This window comes from Cyprinodon variegatus, unplaced genomic scaffold, assembly GCF_000732505.1.
Source record: "Cyprinodon variegatus isolate N-32 unplaced genomic scaffold, C_variegatus-1.0 Scaffold1048, whole genome shotgun sequence".
NCBI lineage: Eukaryota > Metazoa > Chordata > Actinopteri > Cyprinodontiformes > Cyprinodontidae > Cyprinodon > Cyprinodon variegatus.
Window position 1 is genome coordinate 260,542 of NW_015151501.1, and position 12,724 is coordinate 273,265.

The 12,724-nt window shown below is 37.0% G+C and overlaps 1 protein-coding gene across 1 annotated transcript in view; it reads right to left on the reverse strand.

The window, feature by feature from the left end:
* LOC107101049 (voltage-gated potassium channel subunit beta-1-like) overlaps positions 1-12,049 on the reverse strand; it is a 27,744-nt gene extending 15,695 nt beyond the window's left edge. Inside the window, exons 1-6 of the mRNA XM_015399805.1 lie at positions 12,009-12,049; positions 8,378-8,415; positions 7,614-7,693; positions 6,983-7,027; positions 3,720-3,764; positions 1,648-1,691 (exon numbers count right to left, since the gene is read on the reverse strand). Coding sequence (XP_015255291.1) covers positions 1,648-1,691; positions 3,720-3,764; positions 6,983-7,027; positions 7,614-7,678 — 199 coding nt within the window. The 5' untranslated portion in view covers positions 7,679-7,693; positions 8,378-8,415; positions 12,009-12,049. The remainder of the gene's footprint in view (positions 1-1,647; positions 1,692-3,719; positions 3,765-6,982; positions 7,028-7,613; positions 7,694-8,377; positions 8,416-12,008) is intronic.
* Between the last annotated feature and the right edge of the window lie 675 nt (positions 12,050-12,724).

The following is a 12,724-nucleotide window of genomic DNA, read 5'->3' on the forward strand; positions in this document are numbered from 1 at the left end:
ATCCATCCATCCATCCATCCATCCATCCATCCATCCATCCATCCATCCATCCATCCATCATAGGTTGCCAATGATTGAAAACATAAAATTGCTCAACTAGCAGTTAAAGACCAGGAAAGGCTAGTGCATAAAAAATTAAAAGAAATATACCTATCAAAATGCTCCACGGTAATATCCACATTTGTCGGAGACAAAGTATTATTTGAATAATATACCACAGGTCTTAAAGATATGCTATCAGAAATGAACTCATTCTAACAAGAAGATCAACAGTATGAGGTGAAAAAAAGAAAAAAAACCTGAACTATTACAATCATCTCTCTGTTACATAAATATATTGTTAGTTGGGGGGCAAGCATGTTATGCTGAAAGAAGACATGGGAACATAAGAAAGGTCATTCTCAGCATTTGCTCAAGCGAAGACCAGATGAGAAATGAAAAGCGTACACGGGAGAATAGAACAAAGGAGGTCGGCAGAGTAATAGAGACATGGAACGGTAACGGTGTGTGTGTGTGTAAGAGGCAGATTAATGCCAGAGGCTTCTTCATCACCCACTAATCCCAGCTGAGGGATACACCACTTCCTAGCACTGCTAGAACTCCTTATACCTTCCCCTGTCATTTGCTCCCACACAATCTCTGAAACATTACTTTACATGGATTCTAATCGGAGTTTGCACCGTCATCACACGCTGCTGTCGGCTGGATTAGCTGGAGTTTAAAGGGCTGTGAAGGCAGCCTATTTTTGGAAGCGAGAAAACACGCAGAACAACAAAGCAACTCTGCCAGCATCTGTAACTAAATGATGCATTCAAATCTCAAGCTCCACCAAAGTTGTTCAGTCAATGCTCAGGATGTCAGGAAATTTATGAAAATGTTCAACATGCTTTCAGGTTGTTTGAGGCTTGTTTGCATCAAGGTCAAACCAGGATAACAAGCGTTAAGGAGTAATAATCCCTAAAAAAGGTGACATTGAAGGGCTTTAGTGAAAAAGACAGTTTCAACAGATGCTTAATTCAGCCAGAACATTAGTCTATGATGGCATGTGTCACATCAGTTTCTCACACAACTCTGTCATGCAGAAGAAAACTGGGTATGACTAATTAATAATGATTTGTTCCTTAGCCACCACTGAATCTCTGCTCTCAGCATCCTGTTCCCTTGAGTTTGGCTTTTGCTAGGTGCATTTATCCCTTGTTTGGTGGAGAACGCTGCAGAGGCTGCAGTGACTGCTAATAATGTGAAAGGGAGCTGAGTCACTGTAAGAGGTGCATTGCGCTTCGGATTGGCGAGTTGTTTCAGTGGTGTAGAGGTAGAGAAAGTTTAGCTCCATAACCTCATTTAATATGACAGTTAGGATTAAGGAGGTGGCAGATAAGAAAACAAGAGCAGACATTGATTACAGTACTGAAAAATAAAAGGTGTGAATTTTTGAGAAAGAAAACCTGTTAGAGTTATAAAGGACACCACATTTGCCAAATTTTGATCCGGCACTGAAAATTTCGGATTTAAACTTTTTTTCTTGCTACTGAAGATGTAAGAGGAGACAGGAACAGGAAGAAAATGAGAAAAGAGGTAGTTCTGCAGAGAGGGGATAGGGCTGCAATGTTAAAGGATAAAGCAAAGGGCAGGATATCGACTGATTACCTTCAATTATGTGTTTTCGGTTAAGGCCTCTCTCTGTCTCAGCTCTGAAATAGGAAAAAAAGAAATCATAAGATGGGAAACACACAATAGTTGCAACTGTAACTGCTTAAGCAGAGGGCTAATAATGCTAAAGAGGATTCTGTAATATCTAAATATCTCAAGATTTGACATTTTCAAAGCTAAGAAGACATGGCCAATGACCTAAACTAACAATCAAACCCCAGAGAGAGCACAAATTAGATAGGGCCATGATCATTCTGGAGAAGCTGCCATTGTGAGAAAGAAATAAGTCACTTTTCAGTTGTCTACAAGTTATGTAGGTATACCATATCTTTTTAACTACACAATAATCCTTTAAACAAATACCACAGTCCTCTAGAACCTTTTCCTGGATGTCTATTCTGGAGCCTTCCCAAATTTCTAAAGGTATATTAGTAAAAGTATTTAGGGGAGTAGCAGCCTAGTGGTTAGGGCATAGAGCTTGGAATCCTGAGGTTCTGAGTTTGAGCCCCACTCCCACAGACTGCCACTCTGGGTCTCTGAGCAAAACCCTTAACCCCACACTGCTCCACAGGCGCCGCACAATGGCAGCCCACTGCTCCCCAAGGGGATGGGTTAAATGCAGAGAGTTCATTTCATTGCTCTGCACTTGTGACAGTGTAATGACAATAAAATGCTGAAAAAAAGCCTTAGCAAAGGAGGATAAGATATTATACATTGGTATAGAAAAACCAGGAAGTTCGAGATATTAACTGGGTGTTTCAGCTCAGGAGCCATGTCTTCTTAAGAACAAGATTATCTTTTATTTGAACTTTAACCTTAAAACTTAAAGAATGTTTCTTTGTCTGACAAAGAAAAGTTACAGGAATTAGTTGAGAACCAAGGGCCAATAAGTTATCCTGTCTAACCTTTCCTCTGGGGTCTGTGTTTGTGACACGTCTGATACGCACTTTCCCTTCAGCTGTGTTTCTCACACGCTCCCGGGAGGGATACCTGACTGTGTAGCTGCTAAATGTTAGCTGACATGTAGCTCTGTGATTCTCGGGGCAGTATTGCCATTGTGGTTTGTATGAAATTGTATCTTTGCAGATTGCCAGTCATTTAACCTTTGTTTACTCATTTATTAAGAAGGCTTCTTTATTTCATTCCCTGATGGTGCTATTGAAGGAGCAATTGCTGCCATAAACTGTGCACTCTGTGTCTACCTTACTTATAGAAAATACTCCTAGCTCAGTGCTTCTGCATTTCACTTTGTTTCTTTGAATGATGGAGCCATTTATGGCCCTAAAGCTGGACCTGCTTGTCTTGTTAATTGTCTCAAGATTACATTTGGTGTGAATTGGTCTATACAAATGAAAATTGATGTTATATTTTACTCAGCTTCAGTGATTTTAACCTTTCTGCATCTTTGACTCTCTGGCTTGCTTTTCTGTTAACTTTTTAAATGCTTTCTCTTTCACTATATCGTCAAGTAATCTTACATTTATAAAAAAATAAGTAGGAGGCATCCATTAAATATGCTCACTACTCTTAGAGTAGCTCCATAAATGCATTTAGGGTTGATGGAGACTTTAAATACATTGGTAGTTGCCCAGTAGAATGATTTTATCATATAAATTTGCACTATGCTCCTTTATACCCTCTGTAGTGACTTAGATTATATTTGAAGAAAACCAAAAGAAGTATGTGAGTGCACTGGTGGATACTAGACATCCCTCGGTAAAAACCTGAAGGCTGTTTGGAAGGAGGAGGAATGTGACTAATAAGGACCAAACTGACAATATTTCAGCATGACAGCAGGAGCAAATATGATGTTTGGCCTGAGGGATCTAGATGTTAAATAAGACATGAAAGCATAAACAAGATGGGAGCATGCTGTCATTTTTTTTAAGTTTAATGCCCTGTGTGTGCACCTGTGGGTTTCCCACAATGTCTGATTCAACGGCATACTCCCTAGAACTGGAGGCAAACATTTTAAGTCTAGTCGGTCATTAGTCATATAGTCTGAACATCTGAGAGGCAAAACCTGCACGCAAAAGATAAAACATTTGCACACACATGTGTATACTTACTTTCCTCCCCAGTAGAGCTTTGTGGTGATCACAAGACTGGATCTTCTGAAGGGTGCAAAAAAAAAAAAAAAAAATTTATAAAAAAAAAAAAAAAAAAAAACGAGAAAAAAGTAAAAAACATTCTTTAAAGATGTTAATATGTGTTAGCATGACAGTGCATATTTTAACACAGTGCTGTGTCTAAACTCAAGCAAGTGAAGCAATCAAATCAATTAAAGACAAGAGTGTACTTAAGTGATCTTACATCTTGTTGAGAGAAGTGACAGAGAGACAGTGCTCCTGTTTCTTATCAAGTTTGAGGGGCTGGATTGTGAGGTTTTTAACAATCAAACTCCAATACATATTCCATGCTTGAATTTATCAAACATGTAACAATATTAATAAGCTCAGGAAGATGACAGTAAAAAATACTGATAAAGCATGTAGATATGTGCAAAAAAAGGTTTTTGTGATTAGTTTGCAAATTATGTAGAACCTGCTTAATAAAATAACTAGATTGCTGGGAAATGGGATTTCACGATTTAGTGGTTTCTTTATATAATTAATACAGCAGGTAGCATACTGTAATCAGAATCTCTTTGTTGTCATTTTGTATGCACATGGTGTACACAGAATTAAATTTTGTTGCATACAGCTCATGACAATATGATGAAATTGCAATAAAATAAGATAAAAATACAATCTTAAGTGCAGCAGAGATAGGAATGTTTCATTTTGCAAGAAGAAACAGTTTTAAAAAGTGTGCCAAAGAATGTACGACCATGTTGATAATACAAAAATAAAATAACAATGCATGCACGTTTCTTCAGCTCACCATATAGATGCTTGAAAGCAAAAAAGAAAGATAAGTTAAGTACTGTTAGCCTTTTTTTTTATAATGATATAATATTAATAGGCCTACATATATACAGCATATAGGAATGTTGTTTGGGCCAAGTCCTATATCATTTGCTTAGCAGTTAAACAGGAAAAAATAAACAAACTTTTTACAATTTAATGTAATTCTGATGGCCATTTATTTTTCTATGTCAATAAAGTTAAAATAGGTTTCATTTTAGGTTTTCTTTCTACTTGTATTATGTTTTGTTTGTAGCATATGTTATTTACTTCATGCCCAGCAGGTTTTTATGTAATTAAGATCAGTAAAAGAATCCAAAACGGACAAATAAATATCGTAAGTCATTACTATTACTTTCATGATCCCTGCCCTGATAGATGTTCTAATTGCTCACTTCACTCAGCTGTCAAACCCTGGAGAAGATGAATGATGAGTAGTAACCGGGGAGGGTTACTACTCATCGTTCATCTTATACAGCTCTTATATATGGCTACGGCCAGCTATCAGGGCCAGATCATTACATTTGTTTGTGTGTTTTTTCCGAGTTGGAGTTTTAGTTGAGACTGTGGCTAATTTCCAGGGTTCATGTTTTCATTCTTGGAGGTCAGTGGTTAGAGAGGGTTGTCAGTGTTGTCTTGTCATTTGCTGATCATGCCCTGGTTCTTATCCACTGAGCATGCTCTGTTCTTCTTTGGCTCAGTTGAAAGAGCTTTCCTGGTGTTGTGTCGTGTTCTTCCTCTCAACTACTGAGCCTGCCTGGTTCCATCTGAACGTTTCTGTATGAACTCTCTGTTGGACTCATGAAACTCTGAACCTGCCTGGACACTCTGTGGATTCCTGGAACCCTGAACCTGCCTGTTCCTGTTCTGATCGGAAACCATGACTGGGTTACGAACTCCTGGATCTCAGAAGCATCCTGTTCTGTACTGTTTCCCTAACCTGGCTCATGCAAATATTATTTTTTGAGCTGTTTTAAAATTTTAACTTTTCAACTTTTTGACATTAAAAAGCTTTTATTTTGCATTTGAGACAAAAAAATAATAAAAACTTTTACACACAGCCAACGATTGTATACTTAGAGCATAATTCCTTGCATTTTTCCACAACAAACAAAAATCCCTAATAGTACCTGTATGGCAAATGTTGTTATATTTTTTCAAATTCAATTTTTATTTTTGTTTTTTACCATTAAAGAAAGCTACTGGTTAAAAACAGTCCCTGTCTTTGTAATAGTTGCCAAATTGGCTGTTTTAATTACAACTCAATATTGGCCCAGTTTAACTTTGATTGATTTAGTTTTGCTCCAAGGGAAATTGGGTTGTGATGGAAAACCCACAAGGTCTTCATTAGTGGGTAAGGAGAAGAGATGGTGGTAAATAATTAACCATCCTCTTCTCTCCTTACACCTTTGTCCTTCAGGTGTCTGCAGTAAATGTCCTCTAAGAACTGATGTTGTCATCATTATACCCCCAGAACTCTGGTTTATTTTTGCAACAACAAAGTTATTCATTCCCAAAAAAGAAAATTAAAAACAATCCACGGACTTTGTTTCCAAGTTTGAAGGTTTCGCTACCATCCAGGAAGCTTTTTCATTTCAAAATGTCAAGAATAGTGTTGAGTTTGAGGTTTTATACACCAGGAAGCCCAGGTTTTGATGGGCTTCCTGGATGGGAAGCGAAACATCTTCAAACTTGGATACAAAGTCCAGTGAATTGTTTTTAATTTTCTTTTTTTTTTTGGAATGGATATGACCTTTATGACTGAGAATCTTCACCAGAACAAAGTTATTCCATTTTTAATTAATATACTACTTAGTCAGGTAGGATAATGTCAAAGCCTGTTTTAAGTTATACCCCATGACATCCTTAGCTCACTGTTTTGTAAAACAGTACAGTAACTTGCCCATTTCCTCTCTAGCCAAGACTCAGGCCTAAAAATGTCCTTCTGTGTTCAGAACACAATTAACACCCAACCCTTCCTTTAGGTTGTGTGAGGGGTTTTCAGATGTATTGTGCTTGTTCAAGCACATCTTGGGAATGTTAAATGTTTCTGGGATGTAGGGAGTTTAGAGACCATCTTATTGCCTCTGTCTTACCGCTGTGATTCTTGAGCTGTTTCTTTGCAGCTTTACATGTAATTGTTTTGAGGGCTTTGCCTGCAAGGCCATCAGGGGGTTAGTAGGCAACACTTTTATGAATGTATGTAATCAAGATCACTGCATTTTTATGATGAATTGCTTTTTCTACCTTAGCATTCTCATAATGTACACATGCTTTATAATGTTGATGATTTAGCAGCTTTACACAGGACCATGTTTGATCGTGATGAGGATGGTTGAAACGGAAATAATAAAGTTAGACATTTACATTTGGTTAGAATTAACATCTTATCTGCTGCTATTGTTTGCCTGGTGTGACCACTTTACCTCCAGCACTTTTTCTTGATGATGTTCCCCAAGATTATCTCTGCTCTGTGGAAGAAAACAAAGATTAAATCAAAAAAAGCAAAACCAAAAGCAACTCACCCAAGGAATGATGAGATTAGATTAGATTGCACATATTTCCCCGGTATGAACATGAACGTTATTAGCTGCGCTTCTGCAGCGTGATTAAAAACTGTACAAGAGAAAAGATAAATGACTCTTGGACTGTAGGTATGAATTCCTAAAGCAACCTTGAAGTGTATTTTTTGTACCTTCTACTTGTAGCCCATCATTCACCAAGATGATGTCCAGATTGGTGGTTATACTGAGCAGTGGTCATAAAAGGGAGGTGCTAGTGGGGAATCAGCAATACCTACCTCCAAGGACAACACATATAAAATAATGGACATAGGGACAAAAACGAAGAAAGAAACTGCTAAGAGAACTAATAGAAAAGAAAGGGAGCATTAAAATATATATGTAAAAAAAAAATAGATAAGAAATACAAAACAAAGGTTCAGCGATAATAGTTAGGTCATTTTAACCCTTATTCTTTTTCATAAATGGGGGAAGGTACCCTTCTAAATATGTTATAAAAGTGTAAGGATGATTACAAATGGGAGGCAGCACTCACTTTCCCCCAGAGTAGACCTCGGCCGTATCGAACAGGTTGACCCCACTCTCATAGGCGATGGTCATCAGCTGCTCTGCCACCTGAGAGACAGGTGAGAGAAGTCAGTGTTCATAATTCTCATGGTGATGGCCTAACCCAGCAATGGTGACTCATTTTTCAATTCAAAGGGGGAAGGAATCCCCCCCCCCAAAAAAAAAAAAAAGAAGAAGGGCAAATTTGTTTTCCTCAGAGAAACAAACCACCACAGGCTGCTTGTGTGTTAAAGCTGTTTACTACAGGAAGGCTTCCTCAGACATTTCTGACCTAATTCTTATGCTTTCACTTCTTCCAGTATGAAAGAAGAGGAGAAATGATTCTAATGTGCTTTCCTCATTTAGTATTTATAATTATGCTTTGTGTGTTAGTTTCTCCCAGAGGCCATCCATCAGTGATGAGCTGTCCTCTATTCAGTGCCCCTTTAATCCCCTTTCCTCCAAGGATGGCTCAGACCATTAAAATATATCTTCTGACAGTGAAAAATGAAACCTGACCACTTGGACTTGTTGGACACAGAATGGTTTAATGGGATATTTTAAAATGGATAACAGGGTGATAATGATGGTCTACATACACCCACACAATTTAACATGAAGCTCCAACAAATTTCTTCCATAAGTGGTGAACTGTACACTGTTTTTTTGACCTAGCTAGATTGAAAAGAATGAAAGCCAGCATCTGCTGTAGAGCTGCAACTGCTGAGTAATGGAAGTGACATAAAGCCTTACCTCATCAGAGATCTGACCTCCAAATGTTACCCATGTCCCTGTTAAAGGAAATTCCACAAGTCAAATCTCCAGCAAAAGAAAAAAAAATATATATATGTAACACTTAAACAAACCAGTTGGTTTTAATCTGCATTCATTAATACTTCAACCTTCGTTCCACACAGATCGAGAAAATGCATCCTGGCCTTAAGCCATTTGTACCAAATGTCAGCTAAACCTTCTTTAAATATAGTATTATTTTTGCACATCCAGAGAGATGTTTTTTTTTATTTTATTTCATCTGACATCAAAATGTATAGACATTCCACAGCAGGAATGTAATGTGCAGAGTGAATTGGAGCATCACTGCTATCTGCCTGTCGGTTCCATTAAGATCAAACAAACACAAATATCCCAAGGATAAGAACTGAACCTGAAAAAATGAGATGAAAGTTAGATTAAATCAGTGTGAGTAAATGTAATCAGCATTATAATATAATATATCAATAAGAATTAAGTTTAGGTTTAAATATTTTTTTTTACTAAATATTGTTTTTTTGGTTGCTCCTCCCATTCTAGGTATTGATAGGAATTGGCCTGTACTTATACAGCACTACAAATCAGGTGATTTAAAATAGCTTTGCAATGCAGTCAGTTTTTCACTCATTCACAACGGAAAGCTACATTATAGCCACAGCTGCCCTGGGGCACACTGACAGAAGCAATGCTGCTTGGCACAGAGCACCAGGCCCTCTGACCACCATCAGTGGGCAATGCAGGTGAAGTGTCCAGCTCATGGAAGAAGCTAGGGTTTGAGCCGGTGGCTGGTTCTAGGAAGAACTCAGGCATCCTACGACTGTTGCCCCACAAAGGGCTATTTTTGCATGCAGTTAATGATTTTTTATAAAGGTTTTATAAGTCTCAAATTGTATTTTAACAAAAATATACTATGTTACAAGCAATACAAAGGGGTCATAAATTTTCAGCTAGAAAATTATCAAGGATTTACGGAATTTTAGCTCTGATGTATTCCTGATAAAAGGGAGAGCTATATCACCTACAATACAAATTGTTTTCCCCTCATAATTTAATAATGTCAGATCCTGTTTTCAATAATATGCTGCCTGAAAATGTGGCCAAAATTTCAGTATTACGTGTCACTAATAAAAAATAATGGATTTTTTCAGTTAAATATTTAGCCAAATGTCCAGTAACCAGGCAGCAGATTGGTGTAGGCGCAGGCTGAGTTTTCCCAGCTGGCATTGGCAAAAACACAATCTGCTTAATTTACAAGATGGACCCATTGAATAAGGCAGAAATTTTCATTTCACATACTATACTTTAGGGATTATGTCTTATGGGGGATTTTTCTACAGTAAATCAAGATGTTGCTTTCTTAGCAATGATAATAAGTAAGTGAGTTGAATCTGAAAACCTGTGATTCACTCATTTCCCCAATCTGGTCTATTTCAAGGCCTTAACAGCTCATTGTAGGTGAAATGTCAGGAATATGGATTGAATCAGGGGTAACATTCATAACTCAAAGGTCCAAGGTCAAAATTTTCTTTGGGTTACCGGAGGAACAGTTTTGGTCTCTGAACAAAAACTAGGCCTTTCTATACTCTACTCTATTCTTATTATTATTAGACAGCGCACCTTTAAGATACTTTGAATGAATTGGACTCCACGTGTGAGTTGGTGTGGCTATGAAAACAATGAATGCAGTTAAACATCCCTTATAGCCCAGATTGTCTAGCTCACTATGTTTTTTTTATTCTTTTTATCTAGAAATAACGAACACCGTGCTGATTTTAGCTACCTTTTGCTATTAATAAAATCATTCAGTTTTTTTCTGCACAAGAGAAGATCATTTACAAAGATTTTTTAAATCTAAATAAAACATTAGGAATATACTCCTGAGGAAATTCAGAAACGGAGTTGGAACCTTGGACTAGGAGACAAGGTCCCTGACAACTTGTTCATAAAAACCTTTGGAAGACTTCATAAAAGTGCATCCTGTTCCAAAATGGGGATTGTTAAGTTTAATTGTATTAACATGACTCACTTTCAATACCACATTAGCAAAATAAAAACAGGTCTTCTGGTCATGCCCACCTTTTGCTAAATTATCTTCAGTAGATTTTCAAACGTTTTACAGTCTGGGGTTAAAGTTTTTACTGAATCCATATAATCCATTTTTGGTACTGAGCCAACTGCTAAGTGGTGAAAGAGCAAATTTAGCAAGATGGCAGCATTCTGTACTATTGCACTAAGAAACTTGTGTGTGTAGTAATTTAGGGGAATTTGGGTGTAAGTGTTAATTGGAGATATCCGAGGATCTTTGTGATTTCTGCTTGTAAAAGAAAATATATGCATTATTTTCATGCCAATCATTGTCCACTAAAACTCTCTTAAAAATGGAGATGGACATATAAAATGATAAAGGAGGTATTATCACGTCTTTTGCAATTTGAAAGTCCAATACTGAATAGTGTATTTTAGCACTAATTTACAAATTAATTCATACACATGTGAAAAAAGGCTTGTGTTCAGAGAAAATAATGCAAAGCAATGATTCTGTGCTTTTCTAAACCAGCATTTTTTTTAATACTGAAAAATGTAATTTTACATTTCTGATATGATGTTGACAAATGTTGCTTTTATATTGCTGTGATGAAAAACCCTCTTTTTTTATTACTTGGGATGTGACTGTTGGAAACGTAAGGCTTTTGTGCAAAAAAGCAAAGTAAAGAAGAGTTGTAAGAGGCCTTGGCCAAGATGTGTTTTTCATAACATTCTAATCATTTCTCCTGCTTGTGGTTATTTCACTAACACAGTTTACCGCCAACTTCCCCACCATCTGAGCAAAGGTTCAGGAAAGTTAAAGCTTCTAAGATTTCCTTGAATTTAACTGAACAGTGAAAAGGTCAAAGAAAAAAGATATGCACTATAGCTGGGATCTAAATGCCACATAAATATTGTAAGCATCATATTTTAAATGCGTTTTTTCTTCTTTTTGTCAAAGACTGGTAAACGAAAATAACATTTTGCTCAAGGGCACTGCAACATGATATAAAGCACTGCTGGATGTTTTTTTTTTTTTTTTTCCCCATAATATTAACTGTTGCTCAGTGAGCTGTGGGTAATTTTTTTAAAGAAAAAAAAATTGAAAAAGGAATGATTAACAGTTTCATTCTAACCGTTTTCTCGTTGGTTGGTGAGCCAGTAAAACTCTGTATCATCTTGGTGCCTTGTAAAGCAATTTTTTTTTTCTCAGGGTCACAACCCCCTGAAGAAATCTAAAAGTATTTTTCTGGATGAATGAGAAAGAAAGAAGACTTCCCCCGGAGGTTTGGATCATATATATGTAACAGAGTTTTCTGTTTACTGAAAACCTCTCTGCCGATTAAATATTAACAGGGGAACTGTTAATGTTCTCCAAATGGCTGTTTTGTCTCTCATGGCTTCCCATACAAATTAAATATGCATGAGTTTTAAAATGCCGCTAATGATATGATTTATTTAGAGGCAGTCTGACTCCAAATGGCTGTCGTCCCAATCAATCATCCACACACAAACAATTAAGGCTAGGTAGCACCTGAATGTTTATGAAGTCATTAAATATTTGCTTATTCTAATTAAATGCACTCACCGAGGCCCAGACAGGAGACACGCAAACCAGATTTCCCCAGGTTCCTGGGAAAAAAAAAATCAAAGCTTGATTCAGAAAGAGGACCAACAATTATATCCACATGCCATCATTAGAGTGTGATTGAAATGATTATCTTCTATCCTGTTTGAAAGCAACAGGTAATGCCGAACAGGACATTTCAAAATCTATGGAAAAGGATCAATACCTAATAATAGTGTTGGGTTTCTTCTCATGCTTCATGGATCAAAGATTTACAGAATCCCCCGTTTTTCACTTGAAATCATGATTCATAGTTCAGAGATTAGACGGGGAATTAAGAAAAGGCCTCTAAGGATGCTTTTTTCCCCCCTAAGTACAGTTTTGGAAAGAATGCATTGCTCTTTAACTTTCCCACGGTTACAGAATAATCAAAGCATTGATAGAATTAACTGATTGATTATATGGATTGCCATGGACAGTAGCACTGGAAATGGAAAAAATATGCATGCACATAGTTTTTTTTTTTACGTGGGCTACATAATGTGAAAAGTGCAACATGTATATATATTCAGGCTTCCCTTCCCCTGATACTTATCAATTAAATCCTGTTTTATCACCTTCCTAATGCAGTTGATCCTTGAGCCCAAAATAATGCACACTACTATATGCAGAGTGGATACATTTTTAACACTGCTGCTTGTCTTGTTTTTCAAATGAGATTCTCCATAGCCGCATTT